General features: G+C 45.2%; 1 protein-coding gene across 6 annotated transcripts in view; it reads left to right on the forward strand.

The window, feature by feature from the left end:
* The window catches only part of LOC134341139 (dual specificity tyrosine-phosphorylation-regulated kinase 1A-like), a 105,165-nt gene that overhangs the window by 39,774 nt on the left and 40,223 nt on the right, over nt 1–25,168 (forward strand). For 3 of the 6 annotated variants that reach the window (XM_063038915.1, XM_063038916.1, XM_063038921.1), the window contains exon 1: nt 3,145–4,797. The exons of 2 other annotated variants lie outside the window; for them this stretch is intronic. In XM_063038915.1, the coding sequence (XP_062894985.1) occupies nt 4,662–4,797 (136 nt within the window). In that variant the 5' untranslated portion in view covers nt 3,145–4,661. Of the gene's footprint in view, nt 1–3,144; nt 4,798–25,168 lie in introns of those variants that run through there. One more of the 6 variants, XM_063038918.1, reaches the window with a different exon arrangement.

Here is a 25,168-nt window from a genome sequence, read left to right on the forward strand (position 1 = left end):
CTCTTTCCTCACTATCCTCTAATTTGTCTGTCATATTCTTATCAGTTTAGTGTACTTATTCATCATAGAAACATAGAAAATAGGTGCAGGAGTAGGCCATTCAGCCCTTCAAGCCTGCACCACCATTCAGTACGATCATGGCTGATCATCCATCTCCGAACCCTATACCTGCCTTCACTCCATACCCCCGATCCCTTTAGCCACAAGGGCCATATCTAACTCCCTCTTAAATATAGCCAATGAACTGGCCTCAACTGTTTCCTGTGGCAGAGAATTCCACAGATTCACCACTCTCTGTGTGAAGAAGTTTTTCCTCATCTCGGTCCTAAAAGGCTTCCCCTTTATCCTCAAACTGTGACCTCTCGTTCTGGACTTCCCCAACATCGAGAACAATCTTCCTACATCTAGCCTGTCCAATCCCTTTAGAATTTTGTATGTTTCAATAAGATCCCCCCTCAATCTTCTAAATTCCAGAGACTGTAAGCCTAGCCAATCCAGTCTTTCATCACATGAAAGTCCTGCCATCCCAGGAATCAATCTGGTGAACCTTCTTTGTACTCCCTCTATGGCAAGAATGTCTTTCCTCAGATTAGGGGACCAAAACTGCACATAATACTCTAGGTGTAGTCTCACCAAGGCCTTGTACAACTGCAGTAGTACCTCCCTGCTCCTGTACTCGAATCCTCTTGCTATGAATGCCAGCATACCATTCGCCTTTTTCACTGCCTGCTGTACCTGCATGCCAACTTTCAATGACTGGTGTACAATGACACCCAGGTCTCGTTGCACCTCCCCTTTTCCTAATCGGCCACCATTCAGATAATAATCTGTTTTCCTGTTCTTGCCACCAAAGTGGATAACCCCACATTTATCCACATTAAATTGCATCTGCCATGAATTTGCTCACTCACCTAACCTATCCAAGTCACCCTGCATCCTCTTAGCATCCTCCTCACAGCTAACACTGCCGCCCAGCTTCGTGTTTATATTTGTATGTACAATACAAGGTGAAGGCTGGTTTCCTCCCAGCTGATCCCCTTATTATTTCAACAATCTTGGAATATATTCTGTTAGCCCTTGGGATGAGTGGGTTGCCCCATCAGGAGTGACTGGATGGTTTGGTGTTCAGAAGAGGGTGGGTCGACTTTGGGTGGGGGGACCAGACAAGGTAGCTGTCGAGATGTTTAAAATTGGTGGGAACAAGGGGACAGAGCTACAAAATGAGGGTGTCACGGTATGGTAGTGAACTTGGAGTTTTTCGGAGTACAATTTCCATGCCCCTCTATAAGGAGTCTCTGTACGTCCCTCTGTGGGCATGTGGCCAAGTGGTTAAGGCATTGGACTAGCGACCTGAAGGTCATGAGTTTGAGCCCCAGCCAAGGCAACCTGTTGTGTCCTTGAGCAAGACACTTAATCACACATTGCTCTGCTACGACACTGGTGCCAAGCTGTATGGATCCTAATGCCCTTCCCTTGGGCAACATTGATGTCGTGGAGAGGGGAGATTTGCAGCATGGGCAACTGCTGGTCTTCCATACAACCTAGCCCAGTGAAGACTAACGGATGTACGTTTCTCCCCCCCCCCCCCCGCACACCCCCGTGGAATGCATGGGTTTTTCCCGGGGTTCCTGTTTTCTCCCACAGTCCAAAGGTGTATGGGGTAGGTTAACTGGTCATTGTAAATCATCCCTTGATTAGGTTAGCGTTAATCGCGATTGTGGGGTTACTGGGGGCAGAAGTGCCAACTCGGCGTTGTGTCGCTAAATAAATACAAATAAAGGGGGCAGCCATTTTAAATTGAAGTGGAGAAATTACTTCTCTCTAGGAGTGAACCTCTGAGGGTGATGGGGGCAGATGATTAGAGGTGGAGAGTGATTGAAGATGTGAAGGATTGAAAAATTGAAGGAAACGGAGAACTGCCAGGGGAGGAGTTGGCATAGTCCAGACACAATCGTGTCGATGGCGGGACAGGCTAAAAGTAGCCTTACCCTGCTCCTATGTTCTTCTGTTTTCATGCGGGGGAGTAGACAGAGAATTTCAAAGATTCATACGCCCTCCCATTCCACTTTCATGAGGGATGGTGGGGTGTGGCGGGTGGACTCTGGGTCAACACACACGCACAAGGCTGGAGGAACTCGGTGGCCCATGCAGCATATACTAGGGGAATGGACAGTCGACGTTTCGGGTCCATTATCGAGCAACGGGTCATTTCAGCACAACTCTCTGGATTGCGTGTTTGGGTGAACTTACGACCTCGAACTAGGCTATGATCCATCGTTGTACCTTCATTTAGCAGAAAGTGTGCGTGGGTGTAGATAGATCTGTGTGAATTTGTAGTATTTCTGGTCTTTTTTTTATCGTACCCCCCCCCCCACCGTTAACTTGTTGAATATATTTCGGATTGGTGTTGTAGTGACAATTAAAACAATCGAGTTGATGTCGGAGAGGGGAGAGGGAGGTGGGTGGTGCTGACCCGCCACCCCAAGCGTGGATTAAATGACTCCGGGTGGGAGAGTGGACATGAACTACAGACGGGATGAGGCGCTCGACTTGATTTCCCTTGCACCGGGGTCGCTACCCGTAACTAGCAGCCGACTGGAAGCGTGTTTAGTTTGCAAGGGATTCCCACGGACCTGCCGGTGCGGAGGGACGGAGGTTGGGGAGGAGGAGGCTGTAGGGTGCGTCTTGCTACTAAATTTACCGCCTGCTCCTGACTATAAATGGAGGTGGATCGGGCGGATCCGCCCATCCCGGGACCAAGGGGAAGAGGGTGGAGGGGAGGGGAGGAATGAAGCCTCTTTCCCCCCCCCCCCAACTCCCTGTACCTCCCACCTCTCAGGAGCCGCGCAAATACGACCGCTTGCATTGCTGCCGATGCAGAAGGCGCAGGGGCAGGGGCTGCTTTAGTGCCACCCCCTCGCGCAAAACTCAGCTCCTGGGATGCAGTCTCCCTCGGCGCTGCAGATTCAGTGTTTCTCTATATCCATGCAGGGTGTGGATTTTTTTCACCCACTCCCTCCCTCCTCTTCTCCACCATCCGCCCAGCCAGCTGCTGATGTCTATTTGCATCTCCTCCTCCGATGAGTGGATTGCACCAACTCGCTTAAACCAGCCCACCCCTCCCCTTCCCCCTCCCCCTCCTCCTCCCCCTCCTCGCTCTCCCGGCCGGAGAGGGGGAGAGAGAGAGAGAGTGAGTGAGAGAGAGAGACACACACGCGCGCACACACTCTCTCTCTCACGCAGAGACACACAGCCGCTGAATGAACGCACCCACTCGCCCAGGAGCGGCTTCTCCAACGCCGAGGCGATGTGTCAGCCGGTCACGGAGCAGGCAGACGGCAACAGGAGCAGGGGCCGCAGGCACCACGGAGCTGTGAGCTGGGCAAACTTTGCGCCCGCCTCATCCTAAACCTGTGAAGGGCTCTTTTTATTGTCTCTTTTGCATTATTTCCTCTGAAACAGCGTCTTGAAGGAGATCAACTTTTACCTGCGCCTTGGGCGCTTTGAAGGAAAACCGACCTTTTGGGTCCCGCGGACTGGAGACGATTGCCAAACTAACTGGGAATTAAAAGAACACAAAAGAAAGGTCTCCACCTCTCTCTCTTTCTCTTTCTGTGTGCCGGGAAGTGATTCACACCAGGGCCTGCCTCTAAGTGCAGTTGCAAGAATCATTCGTGTTCCGTCCACCCCGCCGGCTATGTGTATCTAAAAGGGGAAAACACCGCTGTGTCAAAATATTTCGCCCGAGCCTTGTGCCAGAGGAGTCATCAAGCGGGGAGCGAGACTTGTGTGTGTCTTCAGTTCAAGTTGGGGGGAGGCGTCTTTCATCCCGAAGGAAAGGGAAGTTCTTCCCCCTCTTCGACAGCCAGCAGAAGGCGGCGAGCTGGCACCTGTCACGTGAATGTGGCGTCTCTGGGATGTATTTATAAACTAAAGGAAAGGCATTTAAACACGTGCAGTGTGTCCAATTAAAACAAAAAAAATATTTATACATATACACACCCAGTACCGATCGATAGGCGGGTCTGAACACGGAGCAGCAGCCTGCTTGGTTGTTGGTACTGTCTTCTCTTTCATTTCATTTTTAGAAGCAGAAACCCCTCTTTATTGTGCGTGAGTGAGGGATCTACTGTATAGAAATAGTCAACTTGGCTCCCACAAGTCCCCTCACTAACTCTGCCTCCTGTGTCCTGGAACAAGAGGACTCAACTCAGCTACAGAAATCTGAAGCTTCCAAAGTGGATCTGTTTAACTTGGCTTTTTCCCTATGTGAGAGAGGCGGCTGGGGGGGAAGCACAGGATCTGTACAGTATAACTCCAGCTACTTTTCAGGAACCAGCTGAGGGATACCTGTTTGTGCCACCTGATTGTTAACCTGCAGTATCTCTGTTCTCTAATCTGACATCAGTGGACCATCTTTTGAGAACCAACGCCTCAGTCACTGGTCATTGTAGTGTGTTAAGGGGTGCAGGTCAACTCTGAGCTACTCTGGGCTTTGCATTGTTGAACCTCTAGATTCTTTCCCCCCTCGTTGATGCGAGGTGCCCTCAGGATCCTAGGCTGGGTAGAGTGGGGGAACACCATTCTACAGGAACTCTTTGCTCCATCTTTCCTGAGCTCGGCGCACTCCTGGCAGGAGCCCGCCACGGGAACCCGCTCCGATGGTGATCACCTCAACCAGCGAGGTCGAACAATCGCCCTCCAGCATGCTGGCTGCCCTCCGCTCGGAATGGATTAAACAGGATCCGATCTGTTGCCTGCCTGCCACCTCTCAATGCAGCAAGAAGCCGACACGAAGTTAGTATGATTGGGGCTGGTGGTTGGGTGGGGGGAGGTAAGGTGGGGGTGAAGCATCTTGCATTTGAGGTCACTATTCCCACTTCATCAGTCTGCAACTTTGCAAACCCCATCTGTGTCCTAAGAGACTGCCATGCACTGTAACATTGGTGTGGTACTGACCAGTCAATGGCAACTTTGGTAAAATATTAAAGGTGGGGTGGAATTGAAATGCTGCATAGAAGTATAGAGGTAATTTTTCTTCCCCATCCCCTCTTAGTTTATTGGTGCTGGTTTGGTTAACTTTCTAAGAGGAATAGTCATTGCATTATTGTACTGTTCTCATTTCTCTCAGGGTACCCAAAATGTTTTTCAGCCCTTAACAATGTTGTAAGAAATGTGTCTACAGCAAGCTCCCACACATTGGCACTTTTGGAAATGAGATTAATGTTCTTTAATTGCTGTCCAAAGTAATATTCAAAAATAAAAATGCAGAGGAGGTTAAATGATAATTTGTTAAATATTGGCCCTCGGACTCCAGGAAGGTCATTGCTGACTTCCTCAAAAGTGCTATTGCATTAGTTTGGCACTACTTAAGACCATTCTCCTCTCCCCCCCCCCCCCACCACCACCACCATGCAAGAGTCTTAAAGCAGAAAGTTCTGTGTGAGAGCTCCCTCCAAATCCATTGGGAATGTCAGCCTATTTTCTAATGCTTAAGTTCCTGGGAAGGAATTTGAACTTAGACTCCTGACTCATGGGTGAGGGTGTGACTCAGATCTCAGCTCTGACACAAATGTGCTTGTTTATTACAAGTATATCTGTCCTGAATTTAGATTCAGAGAATAAATTGTTCTTGAGTGTTCCCTCTTTGATTTGATTCCCCCTACCTGTATGAACTGTGTCCCTTCGAGAAATGGATGGCCACAGATGTATTCAGAAATGTAAAAGATTATTTTTCTACATGGTTTCAATTTTTTAGAGTGCTTTGGAGAGGAGTTGCAAGTGATTGCTAGCTGGAACCTAGGAGTTTACGTTGGTATTTTGAGTTTACAGGGGCATTTGGACTCTTGGACTTGTACATTGAGATTGGCAAAGGCTCTTTCTGCAGTAATCAGCCCGGTGTATCATTATTTGATGATGCTAAATGTTATGATGCTGAACTGGCAGGAGTTGTAGGAAAGAGAAAGCCACTGAATAGCCCGACTGAGGTGTTTCAGGATCTTTGGAAAGGTCCTGTAGGGTAGATGTGTGAACAGTTCTGATTGCCCAGCCACAGGAAGATGTCATTAAGCTGGAGAAGGAGAAAGATGTTACCAGGACTGGAGGGCTCAAGTTAAAAGGAAAGGTTAGATAAGTCTACAGCTTTTTTCCCCTGAAGGCTGAGGAATGACCTTACGGAGTTTATAAACATCATGGGGGCATAGATAGCATGGAGGGTCACAGTCTTTTCCCCAAGGTAGGGGAATCTAAAACTAAAAAAGGAAGAATATATAGGGGAAAGTTTTTCCACATAGAGGGTGGTGGTTATGTAGAATGAGTTGTCAGAGGAGGTAGTAGAAAACTCTGAAATTAGAGTGTATTAAAAACATGGATAGGAAAGGTTCAGAGTGATGTTGGCCAAATGCGACCTAGATAGGCATTTTGGTTGGCACAGATGAGCTGGGTTAAAGGGTCTGTTTCTGTATGACCCTGATATAGACAATTGATAGAGAGACAGAACTTTACCAATGTAGCAGCAACTCTGGAGAATCTAGTTTATTCAGAGAGCAGTGAAAATGGGAGTTTTCTTCCAGAGTAAACCAGTTTAAGAAAATACTCGAGCGCGTAAGACAGAAGGGGATAGTGGGATAGGGTGCTTGAGTGAAAGGAGGCTCGTGTGGAACATGTGACGGCTTGGGATAAGGCAACTAAGTAGCCTTATCTGATTGTAGATGTCTGAATACTGAGATGCATGACTCATGAGGTCAGGTTTGTGTGTTATAAATCCCAGTAGCCTTTCATTGTGTCACAGTGGGTGGTGGTTGAGGCTGTACATGTGGATAGTGTTGTTTTCTTCTCTCCTGAAGTAGCTGTCTCTCGCTGTCCAGAGTTTAAATACAGTGTGGATGTCAAATTCATTCAGCAGCTCTCTCCAATTCACTAGATGGGTAATCATGGGCAGTACCATCTAGTGGTGAAGGTTGAAAGGGTGTGTGTGTGTGTGTGTGTGTGTGTGTGTGTGTGTGTGTGTGCGCGCGCGTGCACACATGGGACCTGTTTCCAGTGAGGCTCTGTGCATGTGAGTGCATGCGTTGATATACCTTGTGTTGCTGGACTAGGGACCCTGGCCGACTCTCACCCTCTTCACTCTGGCTTCTGTCACTGAGACGAATCTGGCTTGATCGAGATCAGCGAATCCTGCACCTGTCAGGGTTTGGAACCTGAAACCCGCAGCCTTCCCCATCTGCACGGCCCTGTATAAACGCAGGGGCGGAGACTTCCTTTGCTGTGCTGCGAGCCAACCTCACCAGAGTGATTGATCACAAGTTAATCACCATCAGTTGTTCTTCAAGTGAGGTCTGATAACAGTTTGAAAGTGCGTTTCTGCTGGAGCAAATAAAGAGGAACTGTCTCCCAGTGCCAGAAGGAGCACAGATTTAAGACAAGCAGTGCACAAGATAGGGGACCAGGGAAGCATAACTGAAATCTTTCTAGAACATAAAACAGTACAAAACAAGAAAAGGCTCTTTGGCCCTCGATGGCTATGTCAAACATAGTGCAAATTAAACCAAATCCCATCTTCCTGCATGTGATTCAGTTTCCTCCATTCCCTGTACATTCATGTGCCTTTCTAAACAGCCTCCCAAATGCAAGTGGAATACCTGCTTCCACCACCGACTCTGGCAGCGCATTCCAGTCACACACCACTTGTGTTTAAAAAAAACTTGCCCCACACATACCTTTAAAATTTCCCCATCACTTACACACATCCCCTAGTACAGGTTGACCTTCTATAATCCGGAACCATTGGGAACTGAGGAGTGCCGGATTAGTGAAAATGCCGAATTACAGAAGGATCACATTAAGCAATAGCCTCATCATACCTTTAAAATATCAAAGGATTCAAAGGTTGATTTAATGTCAAAGAAATGTATACAATATACATCCTGAAATGCTTTTTCTTCGCACCATCTACGAAAACAGAGGAGTGCCCCAAAGAATGAATGACAGTCAAATGTTAGAACCCCGAAGTTTCCTCCCGCTCCCCTCTCTCCCACGCGTAAGCGGTAGCGAGCAACAATCCCCCCTCCCCACCAGCAAAAAATAAAGCACACCCGCTACCAGCACTCAAACGTGAGCTAAGCGATAGCAAAGACACAGACTTGCAGTTACCCCAAAGACTACGTTGCACTCACAGTTACTGAGGGAATCCTGGTTATTTTCTTTTCCTCCGCTTAGTAATATGCTTAAGTTCAGCGGGTCACCACGTCTGATCTGAGGTCGTAGGCAGAAGAGAACGGAGCGCCGGCCGGGCAACGCCGGAGGGCAGTGTGCGACTGCTTGCAAACGGGCAAGAAAGCAGACTGACCCAACGTGCGGCAGCTCCCCCACCACTGGCGGGTGAGACGGGCAGGCGCCAGGCGGCTACGCCTCATACAGATGATATTAATAAATGCAGGAAAACAAGCAGGAATTGCCTGTCTGCGCTTACAAGAGCGCGCCAACACGTGAACAGATCTAGCGCAACCAAAACAATGCGCAGCAGATTGGTACGGTGGCCTGGAAAATGTGAAATTAAAGTTGCGTGGAAAATTTGAAATCAGTGCGGATTATTGAAGGAACCGGACTACAGGTAGTCTGATTAGTGAATGTCGACCTGTACTTGATATTTCTAACCTGAGAAAAGATTACTCTATTTGCGCTTCTCATAATTTTATAGAGTTCTCCCAGATCTCCCCTCGGCCTCCGATGCTCCAGGATAAACAACCGATGTCTGTTTCCATCACCTCCCCTAGCAGCCTATTCCAGGCACCCATGTAAAAAATAAACTTAACCTGCACATCTTCCTTCAACGTTTTTCCATTTCACCTTAAATATGTCCTCTCATACTTGATTCTGATTGTCTACCCTACCTTTTATGGGGAGGGGACTCCTTTGAACTTCCTCCTCTCACCTCAAATACATATCCTCTAATATTAGATATTTCAACCCTGGGAAAAGGGTACTTCTGTCAGGTCTCCCCTCAGTCTCCAGTTCTCCTTATAGCCCATACCCTCTAATCCAGGCAGTATCTGGGCGAGTGTTTTCTACACCCTCTCCAAAGTCTCTACATCCTTCCTGTAACTAGGCTACCAGAATGACATACAATACTCCCAAGTGTGGCCTGACCAGAGTTTAATACAGCTGCAAAAACTGTCTTCCTCTTCTTGAGAGCAGATGTGTGGCCCATGGAGTAATTGGGAGAAAGAGGTGACACTCTTACAAGAGACAGGGTGAGAGGTGTGGTCTCAGTAACTGGATTTGTAGCAGGTTGCTTGTCTCCTGAAATGGAGGCAGAGAGAATGAGAGCAAGGTAGAAGTAGTGTAGGTGATAAAACTGATGTGATCTGCATGGGTGCAGAGAGCAGCACCAATACAGTTGTTAATGTAGAAAAGGGTATAACACACTGGAGAACTCAGCAGGTCAGGCAACATCTGTGGAGAGTAATGAACAGTTGACAAAAGAGCATGGAATATTCCAAGTGCGGCCTGACCAAAAGTTTTATACAGCTGCAATGTGACTTCCTTACTCTGATACCCAGTGCCCCATCTAATGAAGGCAAGCATGCCAAACGCCTTCTATGCAGCAAGTTCCTGAAAAGGTGATTTTCATAATTATTACATCAACAAGGGAAAAAGTGGATAGTGGTGTGGTCAAAGATGGGAAGTGGGAAATTAATCGGAGAGTTGTGCACATTGTGATTGACCTCTGTGCTATATCATTCGATCTCTTCAGCACAATTGGTCAGCTGACAAGTTTGCCACGTGGAAGTGCAAAGTTGGGAAGAAGGCCACAAGTCAATTCCTGGGGCCAATGTTTATCCCTCAACTAGCGACACAAAAATAGCTGATCTGATCACTGCCATATTGATGTTTGTAGGAATTTAACTGCATAAAATATTTCCCTTGATCTATTTCATCATCTGTATGCTGGCCAGCAACAACATCCCTAGATGACATGCACTCAGCTTCCACATTATTTTCTAGTCTCCTCCTTTATGATAAAATAAAGTGGCTTCTGAGTGTATGCATGGACTTCTGCTGCATTAGCCCATCCTCTTCTGCACACCACTGTTGTAATGTGTGATTATTTGAGTTACTGCTGCCTTCCTGTCGCTTGAACCAGTCTGACCATTCTCCTCCGATTTCTCTCATTAACAAGGCCTTTTCACCCATAGAACTGCTGCTCACTGATTTTTTTTTTCCGCACCATTCTCTGTAAACTCTAGAGACTGTTGTGTGTGAAAATCCCAGGAGATCAGGAATTTCTGAGATACTCAAACTGTCCTGTCTGGCACCAACAATCATTCTACAGCCAAAGTCGCTTAGATCACATTTTTTCCCCCTTATGGTGTTTGGTGAACAATAACTGAACCTCTTGACCATATCTGCATGTTTTTGTGTGTTAAGCTGCTGCCACATGATTATCTGATTAGATGCTTGCATTACTGAGCAGGTGTATCTAATAAAGTGGCCACTGAGTGCATTTATTCCATCAAGTTTGTGCCTGATTTGGGGGCATTCCCATCAATGTAGTTTCCCCACCCTACGCCAGGAGTCGATTTTAATAGTTCATTAACATAATAGCATTTTGTTGGGATGTAGGAAGAAAATAGAGTATTTGGGGGGAAGCCCATGTAGCCACAGACAAGAAAATACCTCCTAAGGTTGAATCCATGGTAGAGAGTGGTGGATGTCTGGAATGTGCTGTTAGGGTTGGTGATCAAGACAGATATGATAGAAGCTTTATTTTTATTTTATATTTATTGACGCAGCATAGAACAGGCCCTTCGAGCCACAAGGCCCAGCAACCCCAGTTTAACTCTAGCCTAATCACGGGACAATTTACAGTGACCAGTTAGCCTACTCAATACATCTGTGAACTGTTGGAGGAAACAGAGCACCTGGAGAAAACTCATGCATTCCACAGGGAGAACATACAGAGACTGCTTACAGAGGATGCCAGGATTCAACTCTGAATTCTGCTCCGAGCTGTAATAGATTAGATTAGATTACGAGGACACTCAGTCTTCATTTTATTGTCATTTAGAAATGCAGGCATTAAAAAATGATACAACTTTGCTCCAGTATGATATCACAAAAACACAGGACAGACCAAGACTAAAACTGACAGAACCACATAATTATAACATATAGTTACAACAGTGCAAAGCATACCATAATTTGATGAAGAGCAGACCATGGGCACGGTAAAAAAAAATCTCAAAGTCCCGATAGCCCATCATCTCACGCAGACAGTAGAAGGGAGAAAACTACCCCTGCCATGAGCTTCCAGCGGTGCAAACTTGCCGATGCAGCATCCTGGAAGCACCCGACCACTGTCCGACTCTGAGTCCGTCTGAAAACTTCGAGCCTCCAACCAACCCTCCGACACTGAGCACCACCTCTGCTGAGCGCTTTCGACCTCGGCCCCGGCCGCCTAGCAACAGGCAAAGCCGAGGATTCGGGGCCTTCTCCTCTGGAGATTTCAGATCATACAGTAGTGGTGGCAGCGAAACGGGCATTTCAGAAGTTTCACCAGATGTTCCTCCGTGCTCTCACGTCTGCCTCCATCAAATCAGAATTGTGCACGGCATTCTACTTGACAGATTACAGATATCATTCACCGGAGAGGCTGTGCGCACTGCGTCGCGCCGCCATCTTCTCCTCCCGCCATCTTTGTGTTGCCAGTAATGTTGCTCCAACCTCTACACTACTGTGGCGTTCCCAACATAATGTTAAACAGGCTCTTGGATAGACACATGAATGTGTAGAGAATGGAGGAATATGGACACTGTGTAGGCAGGAAGAACTAGTTTAGTAGGCTAGTACATTAATTACCAGTTTAATTAGTAAGGCACAATACAGTAGGCCACAAAACCTGTTTGTGTGCTGCACTGTTCTGTGTTCTATGTTGAACTCAAGTATGTTGATAGAGCAAGTAGTTTAAGGCAGTAGGGAGTTTGATCTTCTTTGCAAAATGTTTTAAGTGTAGGAGGAAGGATGCTTGCCTTGTTACAGCATCCTTTGTGAGGAATACACCCTAGAGTACTCCATACAGTTTTGACTTTAACTAGGAGAAGATTAAAACATTTAAAAGGCACTTATATGAGTACATGGATAGGAAAGATTTAGAAGGATGCAGACGAAACACCAGCAAATATGAGCAATGCACAATGGACTGGTGGGGCTCAGCAGGTCAGACAACATTTGTGGAGGGAAATGAACAGAAGACATTTCGTGTTGAGATCCTTCATTGGGACTACACAGAAGGCGAAGAGATAGCTGGTATAAAATGGTGAGGGAAAGGGGTGGAGTAAAAAATCAAGGTGAGGTGAGTGATAGGTGAGGGAATGATGCAAGAATCTGGGAGTTACGCCATGGGGAGTGTCATGGAACAGAGGGGCTGAGGAGTGCAAGTGCATAGTTCACTGAAAACGGTGTCATAGGTAGACAGGCTGGTGAAGAAGCTGGTTGGCCTGCAGGCTTTTATCATTCATGGCACTCAGTACAGTTCGGAAGTTATATTGCAGTTGTTCAAGACATTAGTGAAGCCACACTTAAATTATAGTGTACAGTTTTGGTCACTCTGTTGCAGGAAAGATAACTAGAAAGAGTGCAGAAAAGATTTACCAGGATGTTGCCTGAACTTGGGGTGCCTGAGTTACAAGAAGTTGCATAGACTACAAATTTGTAAGATTGAGGGGTGACCTGATAGAGCTACACAAGTTCATGAAGGCATAGACAGGATGAGACCATGTCACCTTTTCCCCTCGGAGGGGTGGTAAAAACCAGAGGGCATCGGTTCAAGATAAGAGAGATTTAAAAGGGATTTTGGGTGGGAACTTCTTCATGCAGAGGCTGCTCTGTATTTGGAAAATGTGGTTGATATGGACACACTAGCAACATTTAAAATCCATAAGATAGAAGTTTAGAACTCTATGGATCAAACAGAGGCATGAGGGACAAACTCGCTAGGTAACATCTCAGAGGACAGTGTCACCTCACTGTGCATCATAGAGTTTCATAACATGAAAAGAGGCCTTTTGGCCCAACTTGATTGTTGCCAACCAAGTTTCCTATCTGAGCAAGTCCCATTTGCTGGCATTTGGCCTAGATCCCTCTAAACCTTTCTGATCTCTGATCTTATAAAGGTGTATCAAGTTATGAGGGGTATAGATAAAGTGAATGGTCTTAGTCTCTTTTCCCACAGTAGTGGAGTCTAAAACTAGAGCTTTAAGCTGAGGGGAGAGGCTTAAAAGGGATCTGAGGGGCAACACTTTCACACAGAGAGTCATTGGTATGTATAGAATGGGCTATAGGAAGTGTTGGAGACGGGCACGATTACAACATTTAATAGAAACTTGGACATGGACATACAAATGGATAGGAAATGTTTAGAGCGGGGGTTCCCATTCTGGGGTCTGTGAACCCTTTGCTTGGTCTATGGCATGAAAAAGGTTGGGAACCCCTAGTTTAGAGGGATAAGGGCTAAACAAAAGGGACTGGCTCGGGAGCAACTTGTTTGGCATGGATGAGTCAGGCTGAAGGGCCTGTTTCTGTGCTGTATAACTCTGACTCTATGACGTTTTTCTGGATGTCCTTGGTTCCTCTGTTGTCAGGTGACAGGACTGTTTGCCATCCACACCTGATAGTGTGAAATTACATCTGTCCAGTACTAGGAAATCCCATCCATCTCTTTCAAAATAAAACACACAAAAACACTGGCACAGATAGTTCCAGATAGGTGGTGGTGTTGGGGGGGGGGGGGTTGGTGCTTCAACTAATATAGGACACTTGCATCAGAGTACTTGTTTGGGAACAAAGTCTCTGGGTTATAAACACAAGAGATTCTGCAGATAGATGCTGGAAGCCTTGAGAAATGCTGGAGGAACTCAGCAAGTCAGCCAGTATCTATGGAGGAGAATAAACAGGACTGGAGGGAAAAGGGGCAGAACCCAGAATAAGAAGGTGGAGCTGGGAAGGAACAAACTGACAGATATTAGGTGAGGGGTAAGGTAGGCGAGTTTCGGGGGGGGGGTGGAATGAAGTAAGAAGCTAGGAGTGATAGCTGGAAGAGGTAAAGGGTTGCAAAGGAAGGAAACTGATGGGAGAGAACAGTGGGCCATGGAATAAAGGGAAGGTGGAAGGGAACCAGAGGGAAGCTTTGGGCAGTTGAGAAGGGGTGAGACTGTAACCAGAATGTGGAATGGAAAAAGGAAGAAAGGGAAATGGGGAGAAGTTACTAGAAGGTAAAGAATCGATGTACTGTCATCAAGTTAGCGGCTACCCAGATGAAATACGAAGTGTTGCTCCTCCTACCTGAGTTTGGCATCATTATGGCTGTAGAGGCAGCCATAGACCAACATGACAGAATAGGAATGGGAAGTCAAATTGAAATGAGTGTACGCCAGGAATCCTGCCTTGTGCAACGGACAGAGTGGACAGGGCTATACTCTTAGTCTTTGAAGATTAAGGGATGATTATGTTGATGTTTTTGTAAGCTGGGGAGATAGTATTGTAGGGGAACCTTGATTAAAGTACTTAGCCTGAAATACTGAGTGATTGTTTCCCTCCATAGATGCAGCGACTTGCTGAGTTCCTCCAGCACTTTGTCTGTGCTGCTCCAGATTTCCAGCATCAGCAGAATCTCTTGTATCTTTGTAGCTAGATTCTACACTCAGTGGCCATTTATTAGGTATCTCCTGCAACATACTCAGGGTGTGTTTGTGGTCTTCTGCTGTAGCCTTTCTACTTCAAGGTTCAATGTGCTGAGTGTTCAGAGATGTTCTTCTGCATGTCACTGTTGAGATGTGTGGTTATTTGAGTTACTGTCGCCTTCTTGTCAGCTTGAATCAGTCTGGCCATACTTCTGATCTCTCTTGTTAACAGGGCATTTTTGCCCACAGAACTGCTAATCACTGGATTTTTTTTTTGTTTTTCGCACCATTCTCTGTAAACTCTAGAGTCCCAGGATGTGCATGAAAATCCCAGGAGATCAGGAGTTCCTGAGACACTCAAACCACTCTGTCTGGCACTAACAATCATTCCATGTTCAAAGTCACTTGGATCATATTTCTTCCCCATTCTGATATTTGGTCTGAACAACTGAACCTTTTGACCATGTCTGCATTCTTTTATGCATTGAGTTGCTGCCACATGATTGGCTGACTATATATTTGCATTAATGAGTAGGTGTACAGATGTACCTAATAAAGTGGAAATCTCAAACCAGGGGACAGAGTGTGAAAATTGGAGTCATTCCTTTTGGAAGTGAGTTAAAGAGACCATAAGAAGTAAGAGCAAGAGTTTGCTCATTCTCTCATTGTACCACAGTTGACTTGACTTTTCTCCAGTCCACTTTCCAGCCTTTCCTGATGGCCCTCCATTCCCTTACTCATTAGAGATTGATCTATCGCAGCTTACACAAGGATTTTGTGGCACAGATGCGCACCCCCTGAAATTTCTTTGAAATTCTTCCTCATTTCTGTCTTAAGCAGGCATCCCCTTCTTCTGAGACCGTACTTTCTGGTTCAAGACCCTGACAAAAGAAAATCATCCTCTCAGCAGTTACCCTGTCTTGCTGCCACGGATCCTCTGTGTTTCAGTAATATCTCCCCTCGTTCTCCAATGAGTAGAACAATATGAGGCATCGAAAGGTGCAGCAGAGGAATGGACAGTTTGGCCCACAGTGTCTGCTGAACACAATGCTGAATTAAACTAATTCTCTTCTAGCTGTACATGGTCCACATCTTTCCATTCCCTGTAGATTCATATAGCAACCTCTTAAGCACTGCTATCCTATCTACTTTCCACCATTACCCTCAGCGACCACTCCCTTTCAACCATTCAGTTCTTTGGAATTGGTTTATTATTGTCACATCTACCAAGATACAGTTTTTGTTTGGCGTGTGCCTGTGTGCGTGCGAGTCTGTGCATCTGTGTGTGTGTGTGTGTGCATCCGTGATGATGTCTTTTTCATGGCTTTTACAAGGCGCAGAGCGAGAGAGAGCGCACCACTCTTCACAGACATCTTCACAGTATTTTTCCCTTTTATTTTACGAGGTCAAGTTGCGATCTCGACACTCAACCAGCACGGATGGAAAGCGTACTTGGGAGTGGATCCGACTGGTTTCAAACCCGGGAACCTCCGCTCCTGGGTCCGGCACCGATGTCGTTGCGCCAGCACCAAACAATTGCTGTTAAGAATTTCCTACTATTATACCCCACCTTGAAATAAGACCTAGCATTCTATAAGTCAATCCTATTAGTTGCTACTAGTGTTAAGTGCACAGGGAATCCTCTGATCTCTCAGTGATACAACTTTCTGCAGTGTTTTCCCTTTTAATTAATGTTCTGTTCTACACTTCTCTACCCTCCTGAATAGAAATAATGGGTTTGTTAATTTTCAGTCTAAGATTGAACAACGTTTTTCTTTGTTAACCCGAAGTATTAAGTGATGTATTGAACCCAATTGCATTTCAGCCAGAGACTGGAAGGGGTCTGAGGGACAGAGTGCTTCCTTCTCCTTATGCCTGGCTTCTTTCAGAAACTTCTCCAATCCGCTAGACTGATGTGGTTGGCAACTCTGCCATCAATTTGAATGATCTATGAACAGTGCAGTTTCTGGATAGCGAAAGTTGGGAAGCAGATTTATCTTTAGTCGAAAATAACTTATGAGGGATCTCAGTGGGTCAGGCAGCATCTGTGGTGAGGGAGGGGGAATGGACAACTGGTGTTTTGGGTTGAGACTGTTTATCTGGACTGGAAAAGTAAGAAGGCAGGTGAGAATAGAAAGGGTGGAGTGATCGGTGATGAATTGATTTATTATTTTCATGTGTACTGAGGTACAGTGGAAACCTTTATTCTACATTGTTATTGTTTTCCCATGTACACTGTAATGATCTGTATGGCTGGTATGCAAAACTGAAGAGAAAGAGCAGCGCAGGAAGACAATAAGTTGCAAAGTCACAACGAGGTAGATTGTGAGGTCTAGAGTCCATCTTATTGTACTAGGGGACATTGAGATAGCAGAATAGAAGGTGTCTTTGGACCTGGTGGTACATGCTTTCAGGCTTTTGTATCTTCTGCCCAATGGGAGAGGGGAGAAGACAGAAGGTCCAGGGTGGGTGAAGTCTTTGGTTATGTTGGCTCTTTTACTGAGGCAGTGAGAAGAGCGTGGAGGGCGGAATGTGACAGGAAGGTGGAGCGTAGAACCAAATAATGGATGGGCAGATGGCAACCATGGGGAAGGGAGGTGTGAGACTCAATAGGAGGAGTTAACTTTTGCTTCAAGGGCTGACTCAGACCTATAATGGAAAGGAAGCCGCTTTTTATTCTGAGTGGCAGTTGTTCAGATAATGGAGTGCTGTCTGACAGTTTCATGGACCTTGTTTAATCCTGACACCTGGTGCTATCCATGTGGAGTGTCCACTTTCTTCCCATGGTCTCTCAGACTTCAGGTGCTCCAATTTCCTCTCACGTTTCAAACACATGCGGGTTGCTAGCTAAGGGAGTTCGATTAATATTGATGCCATGTACAGGTTGTAGAGGGTGGTGAAGAACATTACTCCAGATTAAAGTGCATTATACTCACACACAACAAGTAAAATTAATATTACCACAAACAAATTAACAAAAAAAAGTAATACTGTAGTCGGGATATCATTAAGCTGGAGAGAGTGCAGGAAAGATTCATGAGGATGTTACCAGGACTGGAGGGTATTAGTTATGAGGGGAGGCTGGATAGTCTGAGACACTTTACCCTGGAGCAAAGGAGGCTCAGGGGTGACCTTATAGAGGTTTATAAAACCACGAAAGGTGTAGATAAGGTAGATTGTCAAAACCTTTATCCCAGAGTTTGTTTGTTATGTGCCGTGTTGTATGACCTGGGTGATCATGGTCTTTCCATGTCCATGATTGTTCTTGGCAAATTTTTGTGCAGAATTGGTTTACCATTGCCATCTTCTAGGCAGTGACTTTACAAGATGGGTGACCCCAGCCATTATCAATACTCATTAGAGATTGTCTGCCTGGTTGCATAACCAGACTTGTGTTCTGCACAAGCTACACATAGGCGGGAGGAGAAGATGGCGGCATGACGCAGCACGCGCAGCTCTCTGGTGAAATTATATCATATTTGTTAAATAGGGTACCATGCACAATTCTGATTTGATGGAGACAGCTGTGAGGAGCACCGAGGAACATCAGGAGAAACTTCTGAAATGCCGGGTTTGCTGCTGCTGCTGCTACTGTGCGATCAAGAATTTCTGGAGAGAAGGCCCCAAAATTCTCGGCTTTGCCTGCTGCTGGCAGCTGGGGCTGGGGTTGAAGCACTCGGCAGAGATCGTGCTCAGTGCTCGGTGTTGGAGGGCTGGTCGGAGGCTTGAAGTTTTTGGACGACTCAGAGTTGGACTGTGGTCGGGCATGGCAGGGAGAGCTTTCTTCCTTCTCCCGTCTGTGTGAGATGTGGGACTTTTGAGAGAATTTGAACTTTTTTTACCATGCTCATGGCCTGTTCTTCATCAAGTTATGGTATTGCTTGCACTGTTGTAACTATATGTTATAATTATGTGGTTTTTGTCAGTTTTTCAGTCTTGGTCTGTTCTGTGTTTCTGTGATATCACACCGCAGGAATATTGTATCATTTCTTAATGCATGTATTAGTAAATGACAATAAAACAGGACTGCGTGTCCTCATACTCTAATATGATCATCCACCTCGTGCTCCTGTGGCTTCTCATGACCCTAACCAGGGGTCTATGCAGATGCTACACCTTGCCCAAGGGAAACCTGCAGGTTAGCGGAGGGAAGGTGTGCCTTGTACTTCCTTTGGTAGAGACATGCTGTATTTCCACCCTGCCACTCAATTATCCCTAGGTAGGGGAGTCTAAATCTAGAGGGCACAGTTTTAAAGTGAGAGGGGAAAGATTTAAAGGTGACCTGAGGGAAAGGTTTTTCACATTGAGGGTATATGGAACAAGCTGTCAGAGGAAGTGGTTGAGGCAGGTACAATTAAAGCATTTAAACAGCTGTTGTACAGGTACATAATAGGGAAGGTTAAAGGATTTGGGCCAGATATAGGCGAATAGGACTAGCTCAGGTAACTTAATCAGCACAGATTAGTTGGACTGAAGTGTTTGTCTCTGTCCAATATATCTCTATTTTAAACTCTGAAGCCTTTTGCTCTTTTCTCCTTCCCTTCCCCTTGTCATGCATCCTGGTCTTCTATTCAGCATGTATCTTTGGAACAGGAACAGCTTTAAACATCAGCAGGAGACAGTTGTGAAAATGTGCTGCAATTGTCCCCAGTTGTTAACCTTTTAAAAAGTTATTTTTTCCTAAATGATGAGAGAATGTAGTGCTGCAGAGAGATCTAGGTGTACTAGCGCACGATATGCAAAAACTATTCTACAAGTACAACCTGTGAACTTGAAAGCTATTAATGTCTATTATGTAGGAAACTGAAAAAAGCTGAATCCTGATGATGGTTCTTTTTACCTGGAACATTAACTGGGGTCATAGAGTAATACAGCACAGTTACAGGCTCCTCAGCCCAACCAGTCCTTGTTGACCACAGTGCCCATCCAGTAAGATCTACTTTCCTGTGTTCAGTTCATATTTCTCTAAGCCTCTATATGTACCTATCCAAGTGCTTCTTAAATAATACTCTACCATTTCCTCTGATAGCACATTCCATGTATTCATCACCGTCTGCATGAAAATTCTGCCTGTCACGACCCTTTTACATCTTACCCCTCTCATCCTAAACCCCCATGTCCCCTAGTTTTGGGCTCCCCTAACCCTAGGGCAAAGAGCATTACTCTCCACCTTATGATTTTTAACATTTCTATGAGGTTGCCCTTCATTTCCCTATGTTCTAAGGAATAAGGATATAAATGCGATCAGACAGTGAACAGTCCCTCTTTCCCCATGAGCAAAAAGGAAGTAAAGAAGCCCAGGTCAAATGGGCATTTAATTCAATGAAGGGTCTTGAGCTGAAATGTCAATAATACATCTCCCTCCACTGACATTCCCTGACCTGCTGAGTCCCACCAGTGGTGTTTTTATTCATTCTGGATTCTAGCATCTGCAGTCTCTTGCATTTCTTAATTACATCATTAAAACTAATGATAACTGAAATTATTGGACATTGCAGAAGCTACATGGTTGACATACTTTGTGGGATAGTGGCGGGGGGGGGGGGGGATAGAATTTGTCCTTTTGTTTCCTAGTTGGCTTTACATGTTTCTTCAGAGCTCCAGGCTTATAGATAGACCTTATTTGCATTATGATCCTACTTGGCTTAAAAAACAGTATTATAATTGCAAATGAAAGTAATTGAAATTGGTTTGTTATTACCGTGTTTACTGTGATACATTGATAAAGCTTGTCTTGCATACTGTTTCTACAGATCAGATCAGTACACAGTGCATTGATATAAAACAAGGTAAAACAGCAATAGAATGCGAAAGTGTGAAGCATGTAAACAATGAGGTGCAAGGTCATAATGTGGTAGATTGTGAGGTCAAGAGTCCAATTTATCTTACCAGGGAATTATTTATTAATATAGCCTTAACAATGGGGTAGAAGCCATCCTTGAGCCCGAGGTATGTGCTTTCAGAATGTTGTATCTTCTGCTCAATGGATGAGGGGGGAAGAGAGATTGTCAAGGGTGGGTGGGGTCTTTAATTATGCTAGCTGCTTTACTGAGGCAGTTAAAAGTATAGATAGAGTTCATGGAAGGGAGACTCATTTCTGTGATGTGCTGAACTATGTCCACAACTCTTAAGTTTCTTGCGGTCAAGGGCCGAGCAGTTGATAAAAAATGGTAAGAGTCAATGGGAACATGACAAATTTCTTTAGTCTTCTGTCAGAAGTAGAGATGCTAGTGAGCTTTCTTTGCTGTGATGTCAATGTAGTGGACCGAGATTGGCTATTGGTGATGTTCACTCTAAAAGTCTATGAGTGTTCATATTAAGCATTGGTGAAATGTAAGAACTGGCTTTTGCTTGCTTGCCCAGGAAGGGTATCCTACTTGTGTTCAGCCTCTCATTTGTTATCACGGTCAGGAGATGGTCATTTGTGCCACTTGAGACAACCTTGATAGCTTCAATTGATATACACGTAGACAGGCAAAAGAGTAAAATGGAGTTTATTGCCATATGTGTATGTATAGTGAGTAATAGTGCTATGAAAATGTACAACAGCATCACCACCAGGTTCAGGAACAGCTACTTCTCTTCAAACACTTGGTTCTTGAACCAACTGGCATAACCTTAATCAGTACCTTAGTATAGCAGCAGCAGGGCCACTTTGAATCATAGATTTATTATCACTGTCTGCTACTATGTGAAACTTGTCATTTTGGTTAGTTCTCATTGTGTTCTTTCTTGCATAATTTGGTATAATTGATGTTTTCCTTGTGAATGATTTGACCCTGATGCTCTGTACCTAAGATGCTGCTGCAAATAAGTTTTTAATCACACCTGTGCACACATGCAAATGATATTAAACTCAGTCTTGACTTTGACCACATGGGCTTTCTCTCACATTCCAAAGAGGTATGGGAGCGGCGGGTTAATTGGTTGCTGTAGGCAAGTGATAGAATATGGGGGAAGCTGATGAGAATGTGGGTAGAACAAGAAGAAATGAAATTAATGTTGGATGGGTGTATGTGGGTGGTTGATGGTTGGCTCAGGCAATGGGCCTGCATCTCTCTGTCACCTGACTTGGAAAGCATGCAGAGCTCTCTGCCTCATCATTGTTTAATATCAAAAAATTGTCTCCTTTTAGCGGCACTGGTGCTGCAACCACCAGGATCCTCTTCCACAAGTTCTTCCCTCCCTTTTCTATAAAGCATCCTGCCCTCAACACACTAGTGTTAGTGAGCTCTCCATTTAAGCAGCAGGTGGTCCAACTGTTAGTGTTGCCCATAGGTATGGGGCCTCACTTCCCACTCCCCTTCATTTTTCAATTCACTGTGTGCGTTAACAGCACCTTGACTGGAGTGCAGCAGAAATGTTTCTTGGATGTCACTCTGTCCTCCTCCTCCTTGTCCTTCTCCTCCTCCTCCCTGTCCTACACCCTGTATTGAAGCGGCCAAATATCTTATATGCCTTCAGAAGGAATATTTCTTATCAAAACACAGAAGAGAGATTGGCAGGGTGGTCCATAGGATGCCACCCCATGATAGGGGGATGGCCCTTCCTCAATGGATGGAGAACTGTTTATTCAGTCAGATGGTTGTGAATCATTGGAATTCTTGATAGGAGGAGGAGAAGATGGCAGCCTGACACAGTTTGTGCGGCCACTCAGGTGAATGATACCTGTAATTTGTCAAGTAGGGTGCCATGCACAATCCTGATTTGATGGAGACAGATGTGAGAGAACGGAGGAACACCTGGAGAAACTTCTGAAATGCCTTTTTCACTGCCGCTGTTACTGTGTGATCCAGAATCTCCAGAGGGGAAGGCCCCGAATCCTCGGCTTTGCTTGTTGCTCGGCGGCCGGGACGGGGTCGAAGCGCTCGGCAGAGATGGTGCTTGGTGTTGAAGGGCTGTTGGGAGGCTTGAAGTTTTCGGATGGACTCAGAGTCGGCTGTGGTCGGGTGCTTCCAATGCATGGACAGTTGTCGGTGCCTGGTGGTTTATGGCAGAGAGAGTTTCTCCCTTCTGCCGCCTACTATCGGGGACTATCGGGAATCGATCGGAACTTTGACACTTTTTTTACCGTTTCCATGGTAGGCTCTTTATCAAATTATGGTATTGCTTTGCCCTGCTGTAACTATATGTTATAATTCTGTGGTCTTGTCAGTGTTAGTCTTTGGTTTGTCTTGTTTTTCTGTGATATCACTCAGGAGGAACATTGTATCATTTCTTAATGCATGCATGCATTTCTAAATGACAATAAACAAGGACTGAGTGTTCTCATAATCTAATCTCTCCCTCAATGGATGTTCAGTTAATGGCAAAGTCAAGAGTTTATTATCAGATGTACAAGCCCATATATGCTCAGGTGCAATGAAAAACTTACTTGGAGCAGCATTACAGGCACATGACATCATGTAAGCAATATTCACAAGGAAAACAAGTTAAACATAAATTAGGCTCTTTGTTTTTACAAGGAAGAAGACATTAGAATTTTAAGAAGTCCATTTTAGAGCAAAGTGATCACAGTATTGCTAAACTGTGGTAAGCAAGGTTGTGCCAGTTGTTTCCAGAATCAATTGTTTTGTAGGGAAGTAACTGTTCCTGAACTTGGTGGTGTGGGACTTCAGGCTTCTGTACCAATCAGAGGAACACAGCATCATGTTAGCAGCATTCACAAGAAAAACATACATTATATTCCTTTTTTTTTAACAAGAGAGCACAACTGAAACAAAAACTATCTGAATACAACCCAGGGGATTCTGCAGATTCTGTATACTGGAGGAATGCTGCACGTCAGGCTATGGAGCAGAATAAACAGTTGAAGTTTCGGGCCTAGACCCTTCATCAGGACTGGAAAGGAAGGAGACAGAAGCCTGAATAAAAAGGTGGGAGGGAAGGGGTACAAGTTGGCAGGTGATAGGTGAGGCCGGGGGAGGTGGGTGGGTGAAGAGGGGTGTGAATTAAGCTGGGAGATGATAGGTGGAAGAGATTAAAGGCTGAAGAAGAAGAAACCTAATAGGAGAGGACAGTGGACATGGAAGGAAGGGAACCAGAGGGAGGTGATGGACTGCTTAGGAGAAGAGAAGGAAACCAGAATGGGGAATGACAAAAGAGAAAGGGGAGGGGGAGAAATTACTGGAAGTTAGAGAAATTGACATTCATACCATCAGGTTGGTGATCAAAGTGGTCATGGTGTGCTAAAAACCTAACTAAACAGTTACTACACCATTTTTTTCAAGAACACAATTAGAACAAAATAAACAGATCCATTTTATTGCAAAGGGATTGATGGGTATTGTAGTATTGAAGCTGATATAGATATTGCTTGGGACAAGATACTGTGGATGCTGGAATCTGGAGAAACTGACAACCTGTCAGAAGAATTCAGCGGGCCCAACAGCATCTTTCAAAAGTTGAAAGACCTGGATAGAGTGGATGGTGAGTGGATGTTTTCAATCAAGGATGATTCTAGGATCAGAGGGTGCAGCCTCAAAATAGTAAAATGCCCCTTGAGATTAGAGATGAGGAGGAAGTTCTATAGCCGGGGGTTTGGCAAATCTGTGGGATTCATTGCTACAGATGGCAGTGGAGGCCAAGTCACTGGGTATGCGAGGGGTGATTGATAAGTTTGTGGTCGAAGGTAGAAGGAGTCAATTTTAGAAAACCTAGCACATTTATTTTTCAACATAGTCCCCTCCTACATTTACACACTTGGCGTGTGGCCAAGTGGTGAAGGCGTTGAACTAGTGATCTGAAGGTCGCGAGTTTGAGCCCCAGCTGAGGCAGCGTGTTGTGTCCTTGAGCAAGGCACTGAACCACACATTGCTTCTGCATGTTTATAGCCCAGCAGCGGCGGTTGGTGCAGTATGGACAAGACAAGACACACTTAGTCTAGCGGTTGTGGAGCATACGTATCTCAGACCTCCAGGAAGTGTCCACAGCAGGGGTGATTGATAAGTTCGTGGCCCAAGGTAGAAGGAGTTGAGTTATACAGCTCTTGTTACATGTACATGTAGGTCAACTCTTTCTGTAATTATGCAGAAAGTTTGAACTTAATAACCCATCTCCTTCTACCTTAGGCCACAAACTTATCAATCACTCCTGATGAGTTATTAACTTCAAACTTTCTGCATAATCACTCAGAATTGAACTGCATGTGCATGGAACGAGAGCCATATTACATGCCTTAGGCCACAAACTTATGAATCACCCCTGCAGTGGACACTTCCTGGAGGTCCAAGATCCGTATGCTCCATGACCGCTGGACTAAGTGTGTAAATGTAGGAGGGGACTGTGTTGAAAAATAAATGTGGGAGGTTTTCTAAAATTGACTCCTCCTACCTTAGGCCACAAACTTATCAATTACCCCTCATATTTAAAGTGGAAGTTGATAGGTTCTTCATTAGTAATGGTGTTGCAGGATATAGGGATTGAGAGCGGTTTAAGATGGCACTGGTGAAGCACAGCAAAAACTTGTTGGTAGCAAACAAAACTATAAA

The sequence above is a fragment of the Mobula hypostoma genome, assembly GCF_963921235.1.
Source record: "Mobula hypostoma chromosome 8 unlocalized genomic scaffold, sMobHyp1.1 SUPER_8_unloc_1, whole genome shotgun sequence".
In the NCBI taxonomy this organism is placed as follows: Eukaryota; Metazoa; Chordata; class Chondrichthyes; order Myliobatiformes; family Myliobatidae; genus Mobula; species Mobula hypostoma.